The sequence below is a fragment of the Homalodisca vitripennis genome, chromosome 1 (assembly GCF_021130785.1).
Source record: "Homalodisca vitripennis isolate AUS2020 chromosome 1, UT_GWSS_2.1, whole genome shotgun sequence".
NCBI lineage: Eukaryota > Metazoa > Arthropoda > Insecta > Hemiptera > Cicadellidae > Homalodisca > Homalodisca vitripennis.
This window is the reverse complement of record NC_060207.1, coordinates 76,735,001-76,761,566: the sequence shown is the minus strand read 5'-3', so window position 1 is coordinate 76,761,566 and position 26,566 is coordinate 76,735,001. Positions and strand designations below refer to the sequence as shown.

At 33.6% G+C, this 26,566-nt stretch overlaps 1 protein-coding gene across 2 annotated transcripts in view; it reads left to right on the top strand.

Moving 5' to 3' along the window:
* The window catches only part of LOC124365049 (dynein axonemal heavy chain 10), a 212,494-nt gene that overhangs the window by 18,894 nt on the left and 167,034 nt on the right, over nt 1-26,566 (top strand). For both annotated transcript variants that reach the window (XM_046820968.1, XM_046820958.1), the window contains exons 10-16: nt 824-1,014; nt 1,911-2,109; nt 3,645-3,892; nt 4,501-4,645; nt 11,543-11,692; nt 13,048-13,195; nt 25,624-25,854. In XM_046820968.1, the coding sequence (XP_046676924.1) occupies nt 824-1,014; nt 1,911-2,109; nt 3,645-3,892; nt 4,501-4,645; nt 11,543-11,692; nt 13,048-13,195; nt 25,624-25,854 (1,312 nt within the window). The remainder of the gene's footprint in view (nt 1-823; nt 1,015-1,910; nt 2,110-3,644; nt 3,893-4,500; nt 4,646-11,542; nt 11,693-13,047; nt 13,196-25,623; nt 25,855-26,566) is intronic.

Here is a 26,566-nt window from a genome sequence, read left to right as displayed (position 1 = left end):
TAAAAATGTATATATTCAAAAAAGAGCGCCTTTTTCCTTCCTATCTGCTTTAGCAATATTTTTTTTTATACATATAATTGATGGTTCAAAATTGGTAAAAAATTTGACAAGCAGGTAAAATTTATATTTTTATTATTTTACATATTTTTAAGTGTAGTAAAATTTAATAAAACCTTTAGGTGTACTGTTTTATAACATTATCACCTATTATAATTGGGTTTAATTTTGTGCTTTTTATTATATTCAGGAAGCATGTCAAATCCTGTATACCGGAAGCTATTTCTGCCTCTTGTTCCATTTTATGGATGTCTTGGCCTTGTACCAAAGTTATATTGTGTTTTATACTTCTTAAAGAAAGCACCATCCATTGTCAAATCAGACTACATTGTTGCAAATAATTGGAGCATTCACCTTAGAGCTCCAATCTATCATTTTTTTAGTACCACCTGTTCTTTCCTAATGAAGCTACTTCCATTGTGTGTTCAGTTAGGAGAAACACAATAACACAGAATCACAAATACAGTCAATTTTATTGGATATATCAGTGACAGCATTTTTCATAAAAAAGTTTTAATCTTTTGTATAATGGATGTTTTAGCTGTTGTGGATGTTACCTTGAACAGTAGTCTAACCCTTACTATCCCAGTGTTCATTATTCAACCCTAAACACCAAATATTATCCTGTATATACTGCCAAACTTGGGAGTGTGTGTTATAGTACATACTTTTGAATGAAAATAAAATTAATTTTGTACAAACCCTGTGTATTTATACCAAAATATTACTTAATTTTCAAACATGCTGTGTCTATTATGTTTTTCAGACTTTGACAGAAACAGAAAATTTTCAAGAGATGAGTGAATGCCTGCCACCACTTTTTGAGGGTCTCCAGATGATTTGGATACTGTCCCGCTATTTCTCCAACGATGGGGCGATGGTACCGCTGCTGCAGCGCATCAAGTTTGTGCTCTGCACCCAAGTCAGAGAGTCACTCGCTGTCAGCTCCCTCTTTAAGTGAGATATTTCCATCTACATTATTGTGATTATTTTAGAGTGAAGAGTATTTAAACATTTCCAGTTACAGGCAAAGCCGTATAACAGGACGTTCATATTTCTTTAATACTCAAAGGGTTAAACAGAACACTAAAATCAATTAAGAATAAAATATGAAAGGTTTTTGTAAATTATCCTTAACCACATTCACTCTGTTACATACTGTTCCTAAATACTCTTACACGAACTATATATATTTCAATTAAACAGATACTAAAATCAATGCAATGTTTACATCAGCTGGTATGTTTAAAAAAAGAATATTAATAAAACCACTGTTAGTAATGATATATAGTTTACTTTGAAAACATGACCAAAATTCAGACTGTTTATTCACCAATCTATTCCTAATAGGATTTCTTCAACCGCAGGGGTCAGTGGGTTAGAACCCGGATAGTTTTGTCATATTTGGTTTTTTTCCACCGTTCTTAGCATTTAAGGTCTAAACTGAATCTTGTAAAGCTATAAAATTTTCTCCACAGCTTCAGAAATTTCCTGGGGAAATTCACTTACGGAATGAAATATGTAGATTTGTTTATTTATTGTATTTTATTAAAAGACTTTGTTTTTAATATTTGAAAATACTTATTTAAAAGCAATGCAACCAGATTAAATTATTTTTTGATACCAAAAGAATGCATATTTCTTCCTAATTCTTCCTGTAGAGAACATCACACTAATTCATAACTGTATGAGATTAAATTAGGAAGTAAAAATGAAAATTTTAATTACGTTTGTAAACAACTGTACACTTGGCCTCATTATCATTTTCTTTTTATTTCAACTACAGAAATAGTCTAGATGAATAGGAAATGCTTTTTTGTGTACACAATATTCAGAAGAGCTGTTTCTGGCAGACAATCACTCTCCCGGGTGATGAAGAAGACCCAAGGTGCAGTGAAGATGCTTCAGCAGTGGAAGACATCGTACCTAGAGACCAGGATGAGAATAGAAGCCTCAGCTAAAAGCCATCGCTGGGAATTTGATAAACGGAAGCTCTTCGCTGAGACAGACTACATGGCATCTGTGGCCCAGAACCTAAACAATGTTGCCAATGTAAGCTTATTTCTACAGCAATGGGTGGCTAAAGATAGTGATTAGTAAAAGGATCAAATTTTGAAAATGAAACTCTCTTCATCTATTTAAGACATGAACTATTTTTATGTCATCAGTGACTGCCTGTCTCCTGAAAATTGAGTAGAAATTTTTAAACTTTGGCATAGGTCATAGAATCAACAGTACTTTGTAAGCTTATGAAATCTTTACTGCTGCCATTTCAGCAGATAAAATATCTTTCCTTTCAGATCTGTTTAGGCCTCAGCGAATGTAAACTCATAAGGAGCTACTTAAGATTAGTAAGTTGCATGGTCCAAAACAGATTGTTGTGCATGTCCAGAAACAAACATCTTGAAAGACAGTGTTTTAAGCTGGGTAGTTGTCCGAAGGGATCCGTGAATGAAACTCAAATAAAATGTTAAGTGAAAATAACAATACCTCAAGTTATAATGCTACAATAAAAATTTCCAAAACTAATAAGACTTACTATGAAGTGATGATTAAAAATATTAGTTTGATATCATTACTTTCTTCCCTAAAAATATTGTTGATGGTTCAAATAATCTAATTTTGGTTTTCAATAAACTGTTTATAAAGCCTTCTTAAATAAATAAGTTAGATTCGTATGGTCTGTGACCAAACAAAGAGAACACTTTTTACCAAATTTGGCTTTTTTGTAGGTGTACTTGATAAATTCCCAACACCTCTCTGATTATTGTGGCAGTTAAGTGTTTTAAGAAAAAACCTGTGTTTGTTTTATATTATGTTAAAAGGAAAAATAAACTTCATTATTGCATTAAGTTTGTATTCTTCTAATAATGCTGAGTAAACTTACAATTTCTATTCTTGGAGTATACTTGCAAACATGTTTTTATGTATCAATTTATACATTGAAATACTATTTTATTTATTTTTTGTGTTTATGATATGTTATGTAGTTGGTTATTTTAACTTTATATGCAGTGATCTTATAAGTGGTAACTTTTCAGAGAATGTCTTCAGGTAAGTTATATTTGTTTTGTGTATAACTGATTACATGAATAAATATTTTACACATTCATTATAATTTAGTATATGTCATGTTTAATAAAAATCAAAAATATTAAACATTGGTTGAATAATAAGTTAAAAGATTTTTTTTTCAAATTTCTCTAAAATGAGGAAAATAGTGCTGGGATTTGTAAAGACCCTAAATAATAATTGCTGGGATTGTTGTAGATGTCTTAAAAAATTATTGGAATCCAAAGCATTAATAACCCAATAAATCAGATAAATAAAAACCTTTTTAAATAGATACAATCAATTTTTTTAGAATCTCATTGTTAAACAACAGTTACAGTATGTTTACATGATTAAAACATGCCAACATATGTGGCATAAACATTCTGCCCTAACTGGATCACACACTGTTTGGGTCCCCATGATTTAAATTGCATTTTTGCACAAAATAAGAATTGAATATGATTACTTGAAAGAAATTATCTTTGTGAATATCATGTACACCGGTGTGTGAATAGTTAATCAATTTGTCTTAGGTGATACAAGAGTTTTACAACATATTTGGTCCTGAGCTGAAGTCCATTATCAGTGACCCAGGGCAGATAGATGCTGTAGTGAAGCGGGTCGAAGCCCTGACCCTGCCAATAGAAGAGGCAGACTTTGACATTTTCTCTCACGAATTTGCAGAGCACTGGGATGCCATCATGGCTGGCTTTAATCAGGAAGTGGTTAGCTTAGAGAATGAGGCCAAGTACTTCATCAATGACTCATTCACCTTGTTGAGGTAAACTAGTTATTTTGATGATTCACAATCAATTTTGTGATTTTAAATCAATTACACAATTGCTGATTACTAATTCAAAATATATTTAAATGTTTTGAATCAAACTAAACTTACTGATGAATGTCGGACCATTCTTTGAGAACACAACTGGATTTCTAAACTATGCAACTGGTGTCATGGTGTAGATATTTCTGTATTAAGAAAAACAGTATTTCTTTTTTTAATTTTAAGTAATTTGTCAATATTTGACTAAAACTTATATAGTGTTATTGGGATACAAACTAATATTTTTAATAATCCGTTATGGTGTATCAATTTTACACTTCCTGTCATAATTCATGTGATCAAACAGAATCCGTTTGGATAGAAAATTGAAAAACAAATTCCATGTTATACGTCCAATAGAAGGTGCTTAAAAATTAGGTATAAAACCTACACTGAACAGAATTAAACAAAATTGGCAGAAACATTTTAATAGATAAAACATGCCTTCTTTTTTATATACTTCAGTTTTGAAAATATTTAATTTGTTAATTGTTGTAATTCAAAAACATGAAGTGATCTGAAAAGCTTGTATTAATTAAATTTATTATGTTTGGTATTCTCAGATCATCAGAAGAAGCTCTTGAAATTTTATTGAAATTCAAACACATCAAGACAAGGGAAGCAATTCAAAAGCAGTTAATGAAAAAGTTTGACCCAATTTTGGACCAGTTTACCAAAGAAGTTGCTACTGTTGAAAGAATCTTCACTGTAAGTAATGTATTTCTTTCATTAACATATTTTTTTATTGTTTTACAGAAAATTCTGTGTTTTAGAATGATTAGACAAGTGCTTTTATTTTTTTATGGTAATTGTTGTCTGATCATGAATTAATGATTAATGGCCTCCAGCCATTATTGCTAGCTAGGAAATACAACTTGACAAAACACTCAAATATTGTAAATTCACCAAACCATAACTTCCTACTATTTTGCGAGAACAGTACTTCCACTTTTAATATTCTAAGTTTCATTATTTGTCATTTTCATCCCCTAAAACCTTATATTGCTTTGTTCAAGAGGACGATTGGAATAGATTAAAAACACAAATCTCGTTACTGGTGTGGATAAAAATAAATTTGAAAATAATGCAAACAAATTGAACCAAACTTTCTACAAACAAAATAATAACGTAAAAACCAAACATAATTTTAATAGATAGGCAAAACTAACGTGACCATAACTTAATATTGTATGTACATACAATCTACTCAAGTACCACTTGGTAACTTCCAATCACATAAAAAAAGCTTTTATCTTGTTAAAAATAACATGATTACATTGTGAACTCATACTCTCATTCTGAAAAAACATGATGACCAAATAAAAAGGAATAAATTAATTTCCTCACATTTTAACTGCTCATGTTTAATCAAAAATGTAAATAACATACAAACTAATTTAAGGTATTAGAGTAATGTGAGTAATGGACATGAAGGTTATCCATGAGGCAGTGAAAGGTGCTGCATCTGTTGTTGATGGTGTACTAAGCTGTTCTGACCACAGATAAGGTATCAGGAACAGACAATGCTGAAAATAAAAATTACAATATCTACTCTATCAAGATACTATATTTGAGTACCGGTATAGTAACAGATTAGATTTAAATATATATATATGTGTGTGTGTGCGCGTGCGTGTGCGTGCGTGCGTGCGTGCGTGCGTGCGTGCGTGTGTGTGTGTGTGTGTGTGTGTATTAGATATCTTGTCACATAAATTGAAGCATTATGGAATAAACGGTGCAGCGGTGGAATACAGGTGGATTGAATCATTTTTGACAGATAGGAAACAGGTTGTCAGAATAAAGGGAATCATTAGTGATGTCAAGACTACAACTTATAGAATTCCACAAGGTGGAGTATTAGGACTCTTAATGTTTGTAATTTATATAAATGATCTGCTTGGTCAGAAATTTCAATCAACTATTTTGGCCTATGCTGATGATATTTGCCTGGTAACATATGGAGAAACTTACGATATGCTTGAAAACAAGATTAATATGGATTTAAAATTGGCAACTGAATGGATTACTAGTAACAAACTAATAGTAAATGTTAACAAAACTAAAACTGTGCTTTTCTCTTACAAGAGTTCTGCTGTAGCATATTTAAAAGGTTCTATAACTATATTTTGCAACAAATGTTTATGTAAATATACATGTAACTGTGAAAAACTTAAGCTTGTGGACAAGATAAAATATTTAGGTTTAATTATTGATTGCAATCTAAAGTGGAGTGAACATATTAAATATCTGATTGGTAAATTACGAGCTATCAATAGAAACATATTTATATATCTTTTTTATACATTTGAAATCATTTTTATTTCATTTCAAGAAGCACAGTACACAAATATAATTACAAATTTACATTTAAACTATTAAAAATATAGTTGTTTTTTATTTGCACCCCCTAAAACCATGTATATTTTTGTTCAAGAAGGCGAGCAGAATATGTTAATAATTTTGAAATTCAGACTCTGGCCGTTAATCTCAATGACACCAAAAAATATATAGAAGAAATTAGAAATACATATTTGTTGTAGTCAAGATAACATAATTGGAATAAGTAATTTTTAGTGTAATTATAATTATGAGAATACACATTCTGGAAAATATATTTCTTTAAAAAAATTAGATTTAGTATTTTTTTGTTCATGGCAGGAGGAAATGAATTGGGCAGATCAGATAATTCTTGGTTAACTATATCCACATGAATTTTGATCTAGTAAGCTGTTTTTTATTCTTTAGGACTTACTGTAGAAATTTTACTCAACTGTGTGGTCAAAAAATAGTTCTGGATAAAAAATAATTAAGAAAAAATTATGAAAATTTAAGTAGAAGAAATTTTATTTAAAACATCTGTATGGATACCCTTTGTAAAAGTGCTTTGGTCCAAAAGGAAATTTTAAGTTTGGAAATTGGAAATTGCCTTTTTTAATTGGAAAGCCATTTATAAAAAGGCAATGCCAGTTAGGGACATAAATTAAAGTTGTTCTGAAAGGATGTTAAAATACATGATTTAATTGAGCTGGGTAGGAGATACAGAGAAGGAGAAAAGGTTTAATACATTTAAAAACATTCTGTAACAGTATGCTACAGAAAAGAAATTAGACCAAAAAGAGATCATATAAATCTGTCATCTGGATTTCCTTACCACAGACAAGTAAGTAAAAGGAGGTCATTGGAAGAGAACTCTGTGATATGAATACATATTCAAAGGTGAAAGATAAGAAGGCAAACAACAGTGATCATATGTTAACTACAGTGGAATTTGAATCCAACATCGAACACTATTAAATCCCTTTATAATAAACATTGGATGTATGAAATAATGATAATAATAATGTATAATAATGATTGGGTTACAAGTCAGAAACATGAAAAGGACTAGAAATTTAAAAATATGCTAGTCGTGTGGTAAAAGTGACTCATGATAAGAAGTGCTGTTGGCTCAATCTTAAAATTTAGGGAAGGATATTTAAGTGGGATCAGAAATGTACCCTTGATTTAGTTAAACCATGTGTCAGCCAGAATCTGCAGGGAAAACCATCAACCTAGTTAGAATAAACATACTTAAAAATGAATTGAGGGGTCTAAGATTTACTTTTTCAGACAATATGGCAATAGAATAGTTTTTATTGAATAAGTCAAAGCCACTACTATTAATTGTCAATACACTTTGAAATTATAAATATGTTGATATTGAAGTCTTTGATGTTGGTTTTGAGTTGTCAATATTCATCAAAGTTTGTGTTTTGAAAGTCGGACACACAATAAAGTTCCTCTTCCAACAGAGTATTTTTTATCTTGTTTTTAAAGTTCTTTTGTGGTAGACGTTTCATCCTTTCTGTAGAAGGTTGAACAGTCATACTCCAACTTGGAAGGGGTCAGTTGTCTGTGTCTTGGTGAGTCGGCAATGGGTTACATCTAAATTATTTCTTTGTCTAGTGTTGTAACTATGTATTTCACTCCTGCTTGTCAAAAATGATGTGTTTTCTTTTATATGGGTCATCAGGGTGAAGGTGTATAGGGAGGGAAAAGTAATTGTCCCCACTCTTTTAAGATAGCCACAGCATGACTCTCTATGTCTTAAACCACACAAAATGAGTATTGCAGTTTTTTTTTGGATCTTAAATAGTGTCTGTATGGGGTTAAGATCCCCAGGACAGTATGCAGTATATAACACACGTAGTAAAAGTGATGCTGAAATTGGACAATGTCTTTTAAGTAAAACCTTTGACAGCCATTTGTGGTATCTTTGAAGGTTTATAATTTTGTTGAAAGACAAATTAGCTCATATCCCTTTGACAGATTTAAAAATAATTTCTTTTCCTGGCTGTTGGAGAATCCATTTTATAGCTTAAATGAATTTTTCAAAACTAAAAATATGGATTTTTAATGATTATTGCATTTTTTTATTCTGTTACAGTCACTATTGTTCTGTATAAGCTTAATTATTGATAGTTTTAAGATTTTGATGTTGCTGTAATAATGAGCTGTATTTATGACTTTGTCAATGATGTTGTACATTTTTGTGGTAAATAAAAGTGATGAAATGAAATAACATTCTGCTAGAGAAGCATGTTGTAACACCTCATAGGAGGTGAATTGGGCCAGTCTATGAAGCATAAAATTGCATTTTGAAAGCTTCTTGCCTATGTCGTCTATATGGCCGCACCAGGAAAGACGATTATCAAAAGTCACTTCCAAGAATTTCATGCTGCTATCACTATTGTATGTCTCAGATAAATTAATATGAAGATTTTGAGGTTTATCAGAATTTAGCTTGAGGTTGTTTACGGAGCACAAGTTATTATTTTTTCAACTCGCTTAATGTGATTTTTGAGATTTTCAGACAGTTATGTTATCAGCAAAGAGGTATGCAGAAATTGATAAGAAGCTAATGTGGTATAGTAGGTCGTTTATAAAAAATTAAAAAAGGATCGGCCCCAAGATCGACCCTTGTTTCACACCTTGTTTAATATATTGTGGATTTTACGGGTTACCTTTATACTCCACCACTTGCTGCTACCCTTGGAGATAATCTTTAACAAAACTGATAGCCTTTATATTGAAACCATAGTATACCAACTTTGCAAGTAATATATTGTGGGGGACTAACTCAAAGGCTTCTGATAGGCCAAAAATACTCAATTATGCCTTATACCGATTTTGCAGTCCTTGGAGCACATTTCTTACTAATTCCACTGTGGCTGAGCATGTTTTTAAAATCTGTAATGGTGGTCATTTAGTAGATTATGTAATTAGAGAAATAACAGTATTTGGCGTAGTAAAATTGATTCCATGACTTTAGCCAATATTGGTACGATACAGACATGGCAATAGTCTTCATTCAAGACCATTTTTCCTTTTTTAAGGATGGGTGTGATTTTCCCCATTTTTAAGATGGAGGGAAACACCCCTTCATTAAAACAAAGGTTTATTATATACATTAAAGGATCGTCAATGAGGTTTGCTATCTCTTTTATTTGGGGTAGACTTATAGACCAAACGCAAACCAAGCTTCTTTTTTACCATGTCCCATGAAGTTTTTGCTATGTTGTTAGAGGCAGATATTCTGTTGCTGTTGAATGCCTTTTTTGCTTCGTTCTCTTCTCTTCTGTAGGTTGCTCTTGCTTCGATACTGTATGCTTTGACTACAGCAATTCCTGTTTCCATGGCCCAGTCTCTCAAAAACCAGTATTGGTCTCGAAGCTTTTAAAGAACTTCATGAAACCATTTGTTTCTCTTTTTATCTCTTTGTTTGCTTATTTTCCAAGGGCAGTATAAATCTAAGGCCATCGTCAATATATTAACAAACTGAGTGGTTGCTAGGTCCGCCTCCTTAATGTTATACACTGAAGTCCATCCCATTTTCCTCAAATAATCTTTAATCTGGTGACATTTTTATTTTATTTTTACCCAGAATCTTACTGTTGACGTTCTTGGGTTTAAATCTACTGAGAAAGCAAATTCCTGGGTGGTGTGGTCTGATAGTTGTATGTTAACAATGTAACTACTGAACCAATCCCTGTGGAAATTAGTTATAAAATTGTCAATACAAGATGGGTACCATAAGAAGGTATTCAAATATAATCTTAAATCGTGTACTGGAAACCATATTACTTTAGCAAATTGCAAAAGGTTCTTTTTTGGTTACGTTGTTTGTTGTTAAGGCTGGAGTCTATTTCAAGATGGACATTAAAGTCCCCCATAATGACCACTGTTGTCTTTCGAGCTGAGCTTTCACGGAATAAATCTGATAAAGCCTCAATGAAGTTGTCCAAATTGTCATCCTGGGGGTTCGATTTATACAGTATGATGTTGTGTTGGGGCAAGATGACTGCACATGTTTCGAACGAGTATTCTGTCCCAGTTGTTATCAAAAGTAAGGGAACTGCATGAATTAAATTACGCACAAAAATAGTTGAGACTCCTTGGGATTTGTCTGTTCTATTAAATGAGGATATTAATTTAAAGACTTGAGGTGTATTAAATACAATCTCATCATGAGCACACCAGTGTTCTGTTAAGCCAAATGATATAATATAATTTCTTTCCTCCAGAATGCTGTTTATTTCATTAATTTTATTGCTAATTCCTTGATATGGAACATGCATCCTCTGGACAACAGGAAATAAAAATATTAGAGCTGCTATTATGTTTAGAAATCTTGTGATGAAGAAAATGGTGTCAACAGATAAGACTGTCTGAATAGAACAAAAAAATAAGTAGAGGATTTTATGCAATATATCCTTGGTGTATATATAATTTATTGAAAAGGTGACTGAAGTCAAACAAGTCCCACAGACAGAATGGAACGCCATATCAAATAATATTATGTATTAAATTAAATAAATACCAAAACTAATAATTAGCAAATAGGTAAATACTCATTTTCCTTCGATATGAGTCTCCGAACAGAACATCATCATATAGGCTGATGGATATGGTAAATTAGATAGACTTATCCTATATCATCTTCTTATGGGGAACTAACATGGCCTAATAACTGGTATGGTTTCTAATGGGCACTAAAAACTAAAGATGCTACAATAAAAGTAAGTTGAAGACAAAAACAAAGTAAGTAACTATTTACTAGATGTATTCAAAATGAAAGATGGCCTGGCAGAGGCCAAGTGTAGGATGGACAGGATAAAAAGCAGATCTGAGGAGAGAATCCATAGTAGTTTGACAACAATCTATTAGATATAGTGATATTAAGTTCTAAAGGAAGAGTACAAGAAGAGAGAATGTCATCCCAAGAAGGCAGTAAGCAATAGTAAAAAGCTGAGAAATAGAAAAAAACATAACTGTCACGTAATCAATGAAGTTTCTAAAAGTTGTTATCCATCACAGATGCTATGATAGAAGTGAAGCCAATTATTCACCACAAATAACATCATAATGGTATATTTTTTGTGTTGTGTCTATCCCAGTTAAGCAACGGATAAAACCAGATGGAAGTGGGAATTATATAAATAATCATGAAAATGAAAAAAGCATTTATTCTTCAGATTGGTTAAAACCCATGAAACTCCGCCCAAGGTGGAGTAACTTATGATATACTTTCTGGTTACTTTTGTTTATTTATCTGTGTGTTTACAGAAAGGAAAAAGACACCCACCACTTTTGAGAGACTATCCTCCTATAGCTGGAGCCATCACCTGGGAGAGACAGCTTTACTATCGGCTCAAGAAACCTGTCTTGATTTTTCAAAATGTTAAAGAATTTGACAATTCCGATCTTAAACAAATTGTAAGTCTCAATGTCCCTATGATTATTTAAAGTGAAAGTAGTCATTAGTCACTCTTAATTTTCACATGTAGTAGAAGTGTGCATATGGAGAACAGAAGACATGTAAGAGCTTCTCAGTTTTAATTCAACACTTACTGTTGAATAAACAATTAATTGTAGTTTTTAAATATTCTGATGTAGTAGCATTTTATTTTAGTGTAAATATTACAATGCTTTATGTTAATCAGTTAAAGTTAAGTTTAACAAAGAGTTATGTACTTTTCTTATTGTAATAAATTATTTGTTATTTAATTTCTTTAATTTAAATTTTATAATCATGTTTCATGTCATAAAATAATTTTGTTTGTTAGTCATCAAGCTTCAGTTGTAAAGGTAATTAAGGCACTTATCAAGTTCTGTGTTTATGATTTTTGGGTTAGAGCAGTCTTCTGAGAAGATCCAATAATAAAATACCCCTTATTTTTACTTACAAAAAAAGTTCAATTCAAAGTTGACAAGAAAATATAGAAATATATCATACTAGTTGTTAGTTATAAATAAAATAATTAGTTATATTTAATGTGATCTGTTTGAAGAAAATTACAATCACTACTTATTTAATGGCATAATACAACCTTAATTTTAGTTGATTGTTCTCCAAAGCAATACTACTTCATGAATGATTTCATTATGATGAGGTTTAATTATTTGTTTACCAAGTAAATCATACTTTATGAGTATTATTAGAAAAAGTCCCAATAGGAAAAATGAGTTACTGTAGTCATGTTCATAGTGAAAGTCAACTATGGAGTGATTCAAGTACAGTATCAACCTATGGTGGTTTTTCAAAAATTGTCTGTGTTTATGAGTGTTTTTGTGCGCGATCATGTGTATGAATACAATATAGGCTCTACTATCAGCCTTGAGTCATTTTTAATGTATACATTAACCTGCAAAATTCTCTATAGTGTAAGTAGGTTTTGGAGATTTATTAACCGGGGCTTCTTTGATCTGATACATAAGGCATCAGTGCCTTAATTAAAATAAAAAACTGTTGTAGATGTTATGAATATTGTATTAGATTTTAAACAGCTGCTTCCGTGTTGCAGTTGAATTACTTCTAAGAAAATATGGGTTACAAGTGTATTCTTTAAAAATGTGTGTTCCTATCAGAACTTTTGAATTTCAAGTTTTTTAAACTTGTAATTCAGTTTTATAGTACTGTATTCTGTAAATCAATTTAAATGTTAAAGACTATAAGTAATTGTTAAAAAAATAAATTGTTTTGGTGTTTTTATTTCATTTATCATCATATATTAATCTATTTCAAATAGTGGTGGTCATCTATTAAGATATTTGGTTATTGTTTATTGCAGGCATTTGATGAATATTTGACACTTGCCAAACAGATGAGAGCATATGAGAACCTAAAATATAATCAATGGATTGATAAATCAGTACCAATTGTTGCAAATACATTAAAGGAAAATGTAATAAAGTTGATACCTCTCGAAAAACTCCTCGGTAAGTATATTAGCTTAAAGGTGAGATAGCTGTTTAGAAATTAACGTTAATTTTTATAAACAATGAGACTCAATTGGAGGAGCATGTAACAGCTTTGTAAGCTTCCTCCTCCTTTATAAAAGAATAGTTTGCAGAAGTTGAACTGTTTTTCGCATGCAATAATCATTTAAATTGAGTGCTGCAATACCTGCTAAATGTAGGGTGGTTTATTTTAAACTTTTATCAGCCATTCTCCTCTGTTAGATTGAAGGACTCAGATTTAAAATTTTGGTTGAATAAAAGCTTTGAAGTTATATATTTTAATGGTATTAACTCAAACTTACACAAGGGATTATTGAAGCCCAAACAAGTAATGTTATTCAAGCCCATGCAAGTGGTGTTACTAAAAGTTTATAGTCTTTTTTTAAATAGTTTCCAATATATACTGTATATAACACACACACATTGTAAATAAATCTATATCCCCCTCTAGTATTTTATTGTGTTAATAACGAATATATTTTGATTTGGGCGGTAGTATCACTCACTGTAAGGGTAATTATTGTATTATTGGATGTTTTTGAAAATGTTCAGTGCTCCCAAAATCAATCAATAATCTTTTATTGTCATTGGCATGAATTACATACATAACAAAGTTCTGATTACAATAATAATGGTTAGCAAATATTAAAATAAAATAACATAACCTCACCTCAACAAAATTTTGAACACATCTTATACATCCTATTGCTATCAACAACAAAAACAAAATAACATCTTAAAAGAAAAATCAGGCAAATTACTCCCCAACTAAGTAGAAATAACCCTGAACTAGATTCCCTCATAATCTATTTTAAAACAGGGCTTTTTAATCAATATTTTTTTTATTATTTGGGAATTCCCAAAAAAACTGACATTTGAATTTTTAGACAGGCCACCCACTAGAGTTGAGTGATGTGGGCTAGTCGCAAGTTTACACGGGCTTGTGTATTGTGGTGGTGTACAGCATGTCACAACACCCTAGTATGATTTGTTTACTCTAACCTAGATTGTAGTTATGTGTTTGGTTAGTTATTCACATGAGGAAGAGGTCAGATTGCAGATCTCCAAACGTAGTGTTACTGATTTTTTTGTATCACTGAAACATGACATATGTATCGAAAACTCCTGTTTCCTTCACAATCCTTCTATTATCAGAAACAAACATTAATAATGATTGAATGTGGTGATATTTCATAAATATAAACATGAGGTAAGATGATGAAGACAGGAATACACAAACAGAGTTAATGTGGGATCGCCAGGCCAAGTCATCATCTATTTGCAGTCCAAAATACAAGGAAAACAAGTATTAAACTTGAAATAAACAATAATAAACACACAACAATAATTAGACAGGCTAAAGAAGTTGCAGAATACTTGAATAAGTATTTCATTAATGTAGGCTTAAACACTTCCATAAATTTAAATCAAACTAGAGCCTTGTGTCATGGATGGACAGCATGTTTCTCTCTGATGTTACAGTTGTGGAGGTTGAAGCCGTGGTGAGGCGACTGAAGAGCACGACAGCTATGGGTGCTAACGACATTCCCTTGCACAATAATTTCAAAGTTTTTTCCTAAAATCAGCTACATTCTTGTTGACATTTGTAATGCATTTGGTTCTATTATTTTCCCTCAAGCTCTCAAAATTAGCAAAGTTTAGCCTATTTTCAAAACTGGAAATTCACCTCAGAATTTCAGACCAATTGCACTACTTCCCTCCTCTTCTAAAATAATTGAGTACATTCTATTTAAAAGACTACTCACGTTTTTTGAGTAAAATAAAATATTATATGGACAACAATTTAGATTTTGAAAAGAAAAATCAACAATCTATGCAATTTGTAGATTTATTAATGATGTAGTTACACTTCTTGACAGAAAACAACATACGTTCAGTGTATTCTGTGATGTTAGTAAAGCATTCTACACAGTAAATCACAACTTTCTCCTTAAAAAATTAGAGAAGCATGGTATACACTGCTTTGCTTTATCTGTTCTGCAGTCATACTTATGAAATAGACAACAATTGGTTCAGGTTATTGACAACAATGTTCCGGTTCAATCTCCATCAATTACATAATGTTCGGTATGCCTCAAGATTCCATACTTAGACTGCTGTTATTTTTAATTTATTTCAATTATCTACAGAATATTTCTTGTAACATAGTCATGTTTGCAGATGATTACAGCTTGCTTATTTCAGATAAATAAAAAATGTCTGTGGCCTTAAGAACCGATTCTCATTGAAAAGATCTTAATAGATGGTTTCATGCCAACTGTCTAAAGTTAAGTACAAAAAAATCTGAAGTGAATAAGCTTCAATTAAAGCATAACCACAAAAATCAACTTCATAGTCAAATTAAACTCAACAGTAATAAAATTGAGCAGGTTGCTTCATACAAATTCCTTAACCTCCATTTTGATGACAAGGCACACTCATGTTGACCAGATCTGCAAGAGGCTTTTGAATCATATTTAGCTAAAATAAAGTTTCCAAAAGAACAAAATATCCATAAACCACCTTTGAGTTTATAACTATTTAGGTATATTGTATATTATGGTAAAGCTTCATAATGTTAATGAAATACATAAATTAAATTAAATATTAAAATGCCAACCGTCAAAGAGTAATCACAGCAACAATATTGTATATTAAAGATTCTCATTGAAAAGATCTTAACAGATGGTTTCATGCCAACTGTCTAAAGTTAAGTACAAAAAAAATCTGAAGTGAATAAGCTTCAATTAAAGCATAACCACAAAAATCAACTTCATAGTCAAATTAAACTCAACAGTAATAAAATTGAGCAGGTTCCTTCATACAAATTCCTTAACCTCCATTTTGATGACAAGGCACACTCATGTTGACCAGATCTGCAAGAGGCTTTTGAATCATATTTAGCTAAAATAAAGTTTCCAAAAGAACAAAATATCCATAAACCACCTTTGAGTTTATAACTATTTAGGTATATTGTATATTATGGTAAAGCTTCATAATGTTAATGAAATACATAAATTAAATTAAATATTAAAATGCCAACCGTCAAAGAGTAATCACAGCAACAATATTGTATATTAATACTAGTAATGCAGTATTAATGAAATAGTGCAAGAGAACAGCTATAAAATCTATCTTTCTTCTTACTTTGCCAGAAGGAGTAATAATAATAATATCTTTATTAGACAATAGACAATAGACAACTTTATTAACCGTTTAACAAGTAGCATACATGTAATAGGTTTAGTCAGTAGAGGCTAAAAAAATAATCATGGCTAAAACTAAAAACCCAAGGCTATGTAAAAACCATGCAGGATTAATAAATACTAAAAGTAAGCACTCCATGCATTAGAAGTAAGGGTTAAAGTCACTCTAAGATAAGGCAAGAAACTCACTTTGATTGTAGAATGGGTTTGCCAAAAGGAAACAGTCAGTTTGTTTTTAAATTTTGTTCTCTTCAACGTCCGAGCTGAGCCTGGAAGTTTATTAAAAAATACAATACCTTGGTGATGCAGATTAGATTTAGTTTTAGTGAGCCTTTTGTATGGAATATCAATAAGACTTTTATTCCTAGTGTCATGTCTATGGACATCACTTCTTAACCCTTTCCGCTCGGATGGGCAGCAGTGCTGACCAAATATGGCTTCTCGTAGGCTCGTATTATTTTATCGCGTACTGTCCACTCAGATCGGATGGGCAGCGGTGCTGTCCACTATGGCGCCTGCGTGCACACAGCAGCCATGTCATTGTTGCGTCCCCACCAGCTCGGATTTATTTTCGCCGCGTCATTGAAACTGTGCCTTTTAAAAAGTTAAATGGATTTAAAGGTCCAAAGGTAAATAATAATGTAGTCGAAAAGTATTACAATGGAAATGTTATATTTCTATAAACTAACATGAGTTACAATGAGTATTAATAATGTGACAGTAAATAATTATAACATGATAAAAAATATAATTTAGCTGTTTATTATTGTTCCGAATACAAATTTAACTGCAGGCTAGTTGTCATCTTGTTGTTAAAATATCTGAGATGAATGGTACTTTTCAAAACAAACACCAATGTGAAGACCGGGCTCATTTTCACAAGTTTTGTAATAAAACTTCACCCTTTTCCTGGTCCCGCCTTGTGCTCTGCTGCTACACACGACGCAATTCTTCACTTTTCTACCTTCAAGAGGATATGGTAGATGAAGTTTCCCATTTAGTCGGGAAATGTCTTGCAATTGGGATGGTCTTCCTTTTTTATTTTCGTTCCTTACATCGCCAACAAGCTCTAATACCAGTAATTAATAATAATACCAGTAAAACCAGGTATTAATACTGATATATTTACACTTTTATTTACAGTTATATTTACACTGATATCTACAAAACTTCATTTACACTAATATTTAATAAAATTGCAAAATACTAAGAATAATAAACAATCCGTTCTAATAATGCGTGTAGGTTAACTCACTAGTGACAATGTGGTTAAAAGCGCGCTAAAACGAAAGCCTAGAATGCAATATTGACCAGATGATCAATTTCCAAGCTTTGTAATGAAACAGCTGATTGATCTTAATGCGTTGTATTATAAAAAAATACGTCAGAATAAAAAAAAGAGTTTATAACTTGTGGTCAACGCTGCTGTCCATCCGAGCGCTAGTAGGATTATTCAACGGACAGCACAGCTGACCATCCGATCTCTGAGGACGGCGACTCTAAAAATATATGCGCGTGCTAGAGGAAATGGCGGTGGCCAACATTGCTGCCCATCCAATCTCTGTGGACATTCTAACATTACTGCTCCGAGCGGAAAGGGTTAATATTAAGCTCTCATAATTTTCCTTAATATTCATAATAACATTAAAAATATACAGATTAACCACAGTCATGATATTCTGGGATTTAAACAATGGTCTACAGCTAGTACTTGAGTTAACTTTGCATATTATTCTAAGAGCTTTCTTTTGAAGTATTAAAACACTATTTATACCAGAACTGCCGCCCCATAGACTGAGCCCATACTGGATTAGGCTTTGAAAAAATGCAAAATATGCTGTCTTAACATATTCAATGGGGACGCAGTCCCTTAGTTTTCTCAAGAGATATATTACTCTAGATAACTTACTACTTAAAATATGTACATGATCATGCCACACTAACTTACTATCTAAGGTTATGCCTAGTAGGTTAACACTATCTTTAAAAATATTTACATTACTCAAGCTAAATATAATTTTTTGTGTTTTATTCATGTTGAGCATAAAAAGGTTGGCTCGGAACCAACTCAAGACAGAGTCAAGTGAGTCCTGCATCAATACGACTAAGTCATGTATATCAGCATTAACATCAATCAGACTGGTGTCATCAGCGTAACAAATTACATCAGACTCTATGTTACAAGATAAGTCGTTTACCATAACAAGAAAGAGTAATGGCCCAAGAACGGATCCCTGTGGGACTCCGTGCACAACAGCGCCTACCCGAGATCTATGACCATTTACTGTGACAATCTGCTCTCGGCCTCCCAAATAAGACCTGAACAATTCCAAATTATTGTGATTTATATCGTAGTGCCTTAATTTTTCAAGCAATATACTATGTGATACACAATCAAAGGCCTTACTGAGGTCACAGAGTGTTACCCCCGTATTTAGCCTATGCTCAAAACCATCTAGTACGCCACTAACCAAGTGAGAGAGTGCACTCACCGTGGAAAGGCCTTTCCTAAAGCCATACTGGGCATCCGAGATAAAACCACCATCCTCGAGAAACCTTTGGAGTTGACACTTAATAAGAGATTCAAAAACCTTCCCAAAAATGGGAATATTAGAAACAGGCCTGTAGCTCTCCGGCAGTGACCTATCTCCCTTCTTAAAAATTGGAGTGACCCGAGCAACCTTTAACTTACTGGGAAAGACACCTTCATTTAAACATGCATTGAAGCAGGCCATCAAAGGCAGCAAGATATACCCAACCACTGATTTTATAAGGCTGTTTGATAAAGAATAAATGTCCTTGCTTATACTGTTCTTCATCCGCCCAACCGTGTGCAGAATCTGGTCCACCGTTATAGATGTTCACCTCATGTCTTCCACTGGAGCATTAGATCTTCTGGTGATGTCTATCGGATTGAAGGGAGCAGCCTGAACATTCTTGAGGGCCTCTTCCGCAACACTGAGGAAATAATCATTAAATTTATCCGGTGTAACCGAAACTGTCGTTATATTTGTACCCAACTTTTCCTGCCTAATTACCTTCCAGGCAGCAGAGCACTTGTTCGCAGCACCCTCAATATAAGCAGCATTTGTCTTTAGTTTAGCTTGTCTTATTTCATACTGATACGTTTTTCTAGCAATGCTATAGACTTTCTTAGCCTCCAAGCTTCCAGTTGACTTAGCAAAGTCCTGGTAAAAGATTAGTCTCTCCCGCATCACTTTGAGTTCAGGGGTGAACCATTTAGGTCTAGTAGGCCTATTTTTCCGAGCCCTAAGAATCACTTCCGGAAAACAAAAATGAAAGCCATTTATAAAAACTTGAAAGAAGTCATTAAACCTTGTTTCAGCGTCCTTGACAGAGTCCACCACAAACTCCCAGTTGATCGTTTGGAGATGGTTAATAAAATTACATAATTTATCAGGTGTGATGGGTCTAACAACACTAACAGTTTGATTATTCTTGTTGCAAGGGATGTTAAGATTTGTTGTCCAAACATTGGTACAAACTGAGTCATGGTCACTCAAACCGTAGTCAATTACTTTCGAGTCAATCAATTCAGTCGCGAGGTCGGTTATTATACTATCTAAACACGAGAGTCCTCTTGTAGGATTGTAGTTCATAAAATACATATTTAATGCCTTAAAATGATTTTCCAGCCTGACTGTATTAGTATCACGCTATAAGAAAGTTGCATTTATGTTTTTCCAAAGACAGAATCATTCTTTCGATGTTCGACATAAACAGATCCAGGTTACCACTAGGTGATCTATAGATAACTATCACAATGATCTGAAATGTACAGAGTTTTACAGCTGCAAATTCATTATGCAATTCTGTACAGTAATAGGAAACATCATAGCTTCATAAATACACTGGAATCTGTCCGACAAGAAAAGAGCCACCCCACCATGTTGTAAAGTACTGCGAGCAAAAGCGCTTATAAGTTTATAGCCACTAATGTTAATTAGGTCAACTTCTGTTGTTCCCAGCCAGTGTTCCGAGAGAGCCAATATATCAAAGGTACCCTCACTTGCTACAATCTCTAACTCCTGGACTTTGTTATTCAAACATTGTATATTACAAAAAAGCATTCCTATTACAGAAGTCTGGCTGAAAGGCCTTGTTACAGTCTGATTCTGATATACCAACCTTAAAAGAAGAATATTCTGGTGGATATTTAGATTCAAGTTTCTTTACCACTACATTATCACATTTACAGGTGTCATTTAAAAACAACTTAAAGTCATTTTCAGATATTTCAGGACTCACTCTGGACACAAACATAAACACTTTCCTGTCCACAAACTTTAGGTTATGGCAGTCGTCAGAATTGCCGACAAAAATGTTTTACTCTGGCGTGCACCACTGCCCTTACGTACTTCTTGATAAGTATTGTTTTCAGATTTGTTCAATGCCCTACGCCCATTAACAGCAGACATTCCCTGTTTGATAGCTTCCACCTGACTTATCCTCCTTTTTCTCAATGATACCTGATGCCATTTACTCCTGTCATCTGTTTCATTAATTTTCCTTCGCTGTCCAAGGAAGTCATTACTTGAAGTAGTGTCCAGTAATTCTTTCCCCACCAAAACAGTGGAGTCGTCTATACGGCTGTCACCACTTAGGTTGTAGTCTCCCTTTCGTATCCCCTTCATCTTGTTTTTGTTTACATCCGGGTCATCAGTTATGTTCGACTGAGACGATACTCACCCATTCGATACTTCTGATGATCGATCATAACTATCGGATGAGTCATTTGTATTCGTAATAATCTCGCTAGTCTCTGATGTCTTCTTTACCTGACATAACCTCAAATGGTAATCCTCAATATTGCTGTGTCTGTTGTTAATTTTTATGTTTTCACTAGCCATTTCTTTAACCATTTTAACCACATTTCCAACTAGGTTATGAAGGTCAGTGTACTCTTCTGCACCAATCTTCTGTGTCCTCATTGCATCCAATTTGGCAGTGCAATTTGCAGAGCATACTCCACAGAACCACTTGGCTATGTCCCCTAGATCTTTAAGTTTTTTATACTCTCTTGTGTCCACATTTTACACAGTTAATATGATGCCATTTGTCACAAAATCCATCACATTGTAGTCCTTTATCACTATCTTCACCAATTTATTACACTTGGGACAAGCACTTTCGTCTTCTTCTGCCGCCATCTTATCAAGATCGATGAACAATATCTTATCAAGATATTGCATTTAAACAATTTTTGACATTGTATTGCAATCATCAACTTTAACACATTTTGTTAAAAAAACCATGTACACGTTTTCAATCAGTCAGACATACATTTTAAACATTCATACAGACACATCCATTCCGACATCAGATCCAGCTGTTAAATTTTGATTTTTAAATATTGATTTTTAAATTTCCAGCATGAATTCTTCAACAGAGTAAAACCCTTTAGACACCAGAAGGCGCTTGAGACGAGTTTTGAATTGATTTGTGTTGTTTGAATTTTTTACACCTCCAGGGAGCCTGTTGATTAGTCTGACACCAACTTGTTGCGGGAGGTGTTGAGACAACGTCAGTCTTTGTTGCTGTGTTCTAAAGTTGTCCCTGCCTCTGGTTTCATATTGATGAACTTCCCTGCCACGAACCAAGACACACTTGGAGAAGCAGTACATGATCACCTCAGAAATATAGAGGCAGGGTAAAGTCAGCAATCCCAACTCCCTGAAAGATTCCTTGCACAACTCTCTAAAGTTTAACTTTCCAATTACTCTTACGGCTTTCTTTAGTTTAAAAACTCACTCCATTTTGCTTTTGGAACAACCTCCCCAGAGTCTTATTCCATACGCTAAATGTGTATGGATAAGGCCATAATAAGCCATCTTTAAGACTCTTGGGGAACAGTACATTGCTAGTTTTCGCAATGCAAATATGCCTGAGGAAGCCTTAGCACATACGTTATCTACATGATCGTTCCAAGGTCAGTCCCCTATCAAGGAGCATTCCCAAAAACGTCATGGAATTAGTTTCCTCTAAAAGGTCATCCACAAAAACAGCAGGCTGCTCTGCATCTGGCTGTCAGAGAGAGAAATGAACAACATTTGATTTCAACTGGTTGGTTTTCAAGTTTATTTCCGAAAAGAACTGTATAACTGAATTTAATTCTGTGAATGATGTGATCTCCAAATCTTTGAGAGATTTATTTTTGAAGCAGAGAGTCGTGTCGTCAGCATACTGAATCAGTTTCCCATGGTGGATTACCGAATTCAATCTGCTGATGTATATCAGAAATAAAAGGGGCCCGAGGATTGAACCCTGAGGGACACCTTGAGCCATTTTGGTTTTTCAGAAACGACATTCGAAATTTCTATGCACTGGTCTCGATCCTTGAGGTAAGAATTGAGCCATAAGTGCGGGAGGCCCCAGACGCCACATTTATCTAACTGGTATATTGTCTCATGGTGTACGCAGTCAAAAGCTTTGGAAGGGTCGAGAAATACGCTAAGCACGTAGTCTCGTCTCTCCAAACCATAGACAACATTTTCTACAAGATTATTTACTGCATCAATTGTGGATTTGTTTTTTCTAAATCCAAATTGTTCAGGGTTCAGAATTTCTTTGTCTTCTAGAAAGCTTACAATTCTTTCATAGAAAACCTTTTCAAAGATTTTGCTGAACACTGGAAGGATCCGAAATAGGACGGTAGTTGCTTTTTAAGCAAGGGTCGTCCTTTTTGAAGACTTAAGCGGTTTTTAAAAGAGATGGAAAATTTCCTGTGTCAAATGAGAGATTGATCAGTTTTGTTAGTGGTCTCAAAATATGCCTAAAGCAGCGTTTGATAAGCCACACCGATACTCCATTGGCATCACATGATTTCTTTGGGTTCAGCTTCTGCACAACACGCACCACCTCCTCCACACACACAGGGGCCAAGGCCATGGATGCAACTGGAATTCTAACATTTTCGCAAGGTTGATGTTCTCTGAGTGACGGATTAACCAAACCGACAGAAGAGAAGTATTTATTAAATTCATTGGCAACTTTTGATTTATTTTGAACAATTTTGTCTCCAATTTTTATAGCAATTGATTTAGTTTTTTTCTTTCAAACTTGTATCACGAGATGAATCGTTTATAATTTTCCAGACTGTTTTTGAAAAGTTTTCACAGGTATCCAGGGCTCTATTAACATCGTAGGCCTTGGCAGCCCGTAAGACTCTTCTGTAAATTCTCCGGTATGTTCTGAAAAAGTGTTTGAAATTTTCATTTTGAGTTTGAGTGAATATTTTATGAAAGAATTTAAGCTTTTCTCGAGATACAATTATTCCTTTGGTCAACCAGGAGTTTCGTTTTTGTTTGAGGTTAATTTTGATTTTTTGGAAGAGACAAGCAATGTCCAAATAATAGTTAAAGCCATTGCTGAATGCCTGATACATGTTATCGACACTTTCGAACTCATCTAAAGATGCCCAAGACTCGTTACTCAGGAATTTATTCAGCAAGCATGTATTCTGATGTTTGATTGACCTCATGATTTGAAGTTTCGGACTTTGAATATCCAGTTTGCACCCACGAACCAAGGCCTCCAGCGCGAAATGGTCAGAGATAGCCGTGTCCATAACAGAAATTGTTGTGCCCGGAATGTTAGTAATCACATTGTCGATGGAAGTGCTCGTTGTAGCGGTCACTTGTGTAGGAGAATTCACGGACAATTTAGATTGAAGGCAATAAGAACATCGTGAAGCCGCTGGGTAAGAGAGTCAGTGTGGTCCATTACATTGATGTTAAAATCACCAATAATTAAAAATTTGGTAGAATTTTGAAAAAAAGAATTTAGAAGGTTTTCAAATTTTTCAAAGAAAGAATTGCCATTGCCTATTGCCATTGGGCGATCTGTATAGCCCAATAACAATGATTTTTTCAAGTGAGATTGTAGTGATTTTGATACCTGCAGACTCAAAATCCAGGTCGGTATTATTGTTGGTTTTGAATGTCTCAAATGTTGAGGACTGTTTAACAAAAATTGCCACACCACCCTCCTTGACAGAGTTTCGGCAGAAATGTGTTGCCAAATCCAAATTTGGAATTTTGAAAAGGTGTATTGCTTCAGGCCTGAATCCGTGTTCCGAGACTATGAACACGTCAGGATTCAATTCTTCACACAATAGCGGCAGTTCATCAGTCTTATTTGATGCAATCTGAGTGTTTTGGTGAATTAATTTAATTTTCGAATGTTGGAACTTTGAATTTTGGTGTTGTGAAGGCTGAAAAAATTTAGATCTAGTTTGGTGATATGTTGGAGCTGGATCTAAAATCACTTCTATGTCAGATTTGTGGAATTCGGTAGCAGCAAGTTTTTTAAATCAGAAGGCAGTCTTTTATCACTGCTTGGAGTCGGAGTAGGTGATCCCGTGACGGCCTCAGCATAAGTGGCTGCGATGTAAGTCTCCAAATGGCAATAAATGTTAAGCTGTTCACCGATTGTCATGTCATTGGTGCCGGCGATCAATACCTCGCAGCTAGGTCCGGACTCACACGATAGTTGGCCAGAGCTGATGACGTCAAGCAGTCGGGCGCCGGGCATGCAGACTCCTCTGACTGAAGTTGCAGAGCTGGTCCATTCCCCCACTAGTCCTGTGATGTATCTAGCGTGGCTATCACCTCTGATGGTTACGTTTTTGAAGATAGTGTGGCGTGGCTCAGGAGGTTTCCGGCATGACTTAAGAGTATGAGTTGCTTGTGATGCTTTAATTGTTTATTTAATATTTACATGTGGCTTAGGATCAAACGGTTTTTTATTTTCAGAAGTTATGTAGTCAAAATGTAAGCATTTTATATATACACTAGTGCATCAGGCTCAGTACGACTAGTCAAGATCATTCAGTATAGAATTACAGTAAAAGAGAATAGACATATATTTGGCAAGTATTTTCAGTAACGACACTCAATAATACCTTCATGGTATTGAGCGACCTGAGGTCTTGTGTTTTTTATTCCTGTCAATTTTATCTCAAGCAATTCACAAATGATTTTGAAACCATTTAATTTCTCTCTGAACTAATACATCAGTATTAGATTTCATCAAATTGTATGCATAAAATGATAACCATTCACTAACTAATTTTATGTCAATGTGTGAAAAAATCATTCCAAATTTCATAATTTAAATAAAAACGTGATTATACCAGACTGTGTGTTATAGTATTCTAAAATAATTGTGAATTTTTTTTAGATTATGAAAAGGGAGATTCCAAAACGTTTGTGCCCCCCAAAAAAGCTGGAATGAAAACACTACTGAAATCAAAAATGGGCAAGAAAACATTTTCAGAAGTAGCATCTTCTTCGGTGATCACGTCAAGTCAAATGTCAACAAATTCTTCATCAAAGGATGGTCTTGGGATGGGAGCATTAGCAATGACTCTTAAGTGGGTTGCCAAAAACCGGCAGAAGTCTCTTCCACCACGTAAAAAAGCTTTTTTATTTTAATTAGTAATGCTTTTACTAGCACAAATTATCTTAATAAGTTCATATTAATTATAATGGTATTTAATCTACTATTTAAAAATACAAGTAGAAGTGTTATGTTTTGTATGCACATTTTAAAAAGAAAATATTTAATAAGAAAAATGCTGATCTTGTTTGCACTTTTTACCAGTCTTAAGGGTTATAAAACTAACAAAGGGACTTATTTGTCTACTTCATGTACCGGTTTTATGTTAGCTTGTTTTCTTATTTCTCAGAAAAAGTATAACATGTGACCTGGCAAAGTGAAAACTGTATATTAGGGTTGTTGAGATATTAAGTTGCCTAGTAATCTGATCGCCAAATGGGTGCTGGTAGCAGCATGACCTGAGTGGTGCTGTGTAGCTACAATCAGTGTGCATCTGGCTGTGTTATAGAAAAAGTCGCTATGCCCAATATAAGAGCTCTATACTAGTGTTAAAAATGGCCTGCTGATTGTGAAGTACATAGCATCATTACATTTCTTTCAGTAAAGAAAATGCAACCGGTGGCTATTCACCGTGAATTGTATTCTGTGGATAGAGAAGAAATTATAAGCTATTCTACAGTTAAAAATGGTGACAATTATTTTGTTAAGAATGAACTAATGCTCGTGGAACTAATATTTCTTTACTCAATATCAAACAAAAAAGACAATTGATGTAGTGGGGTCA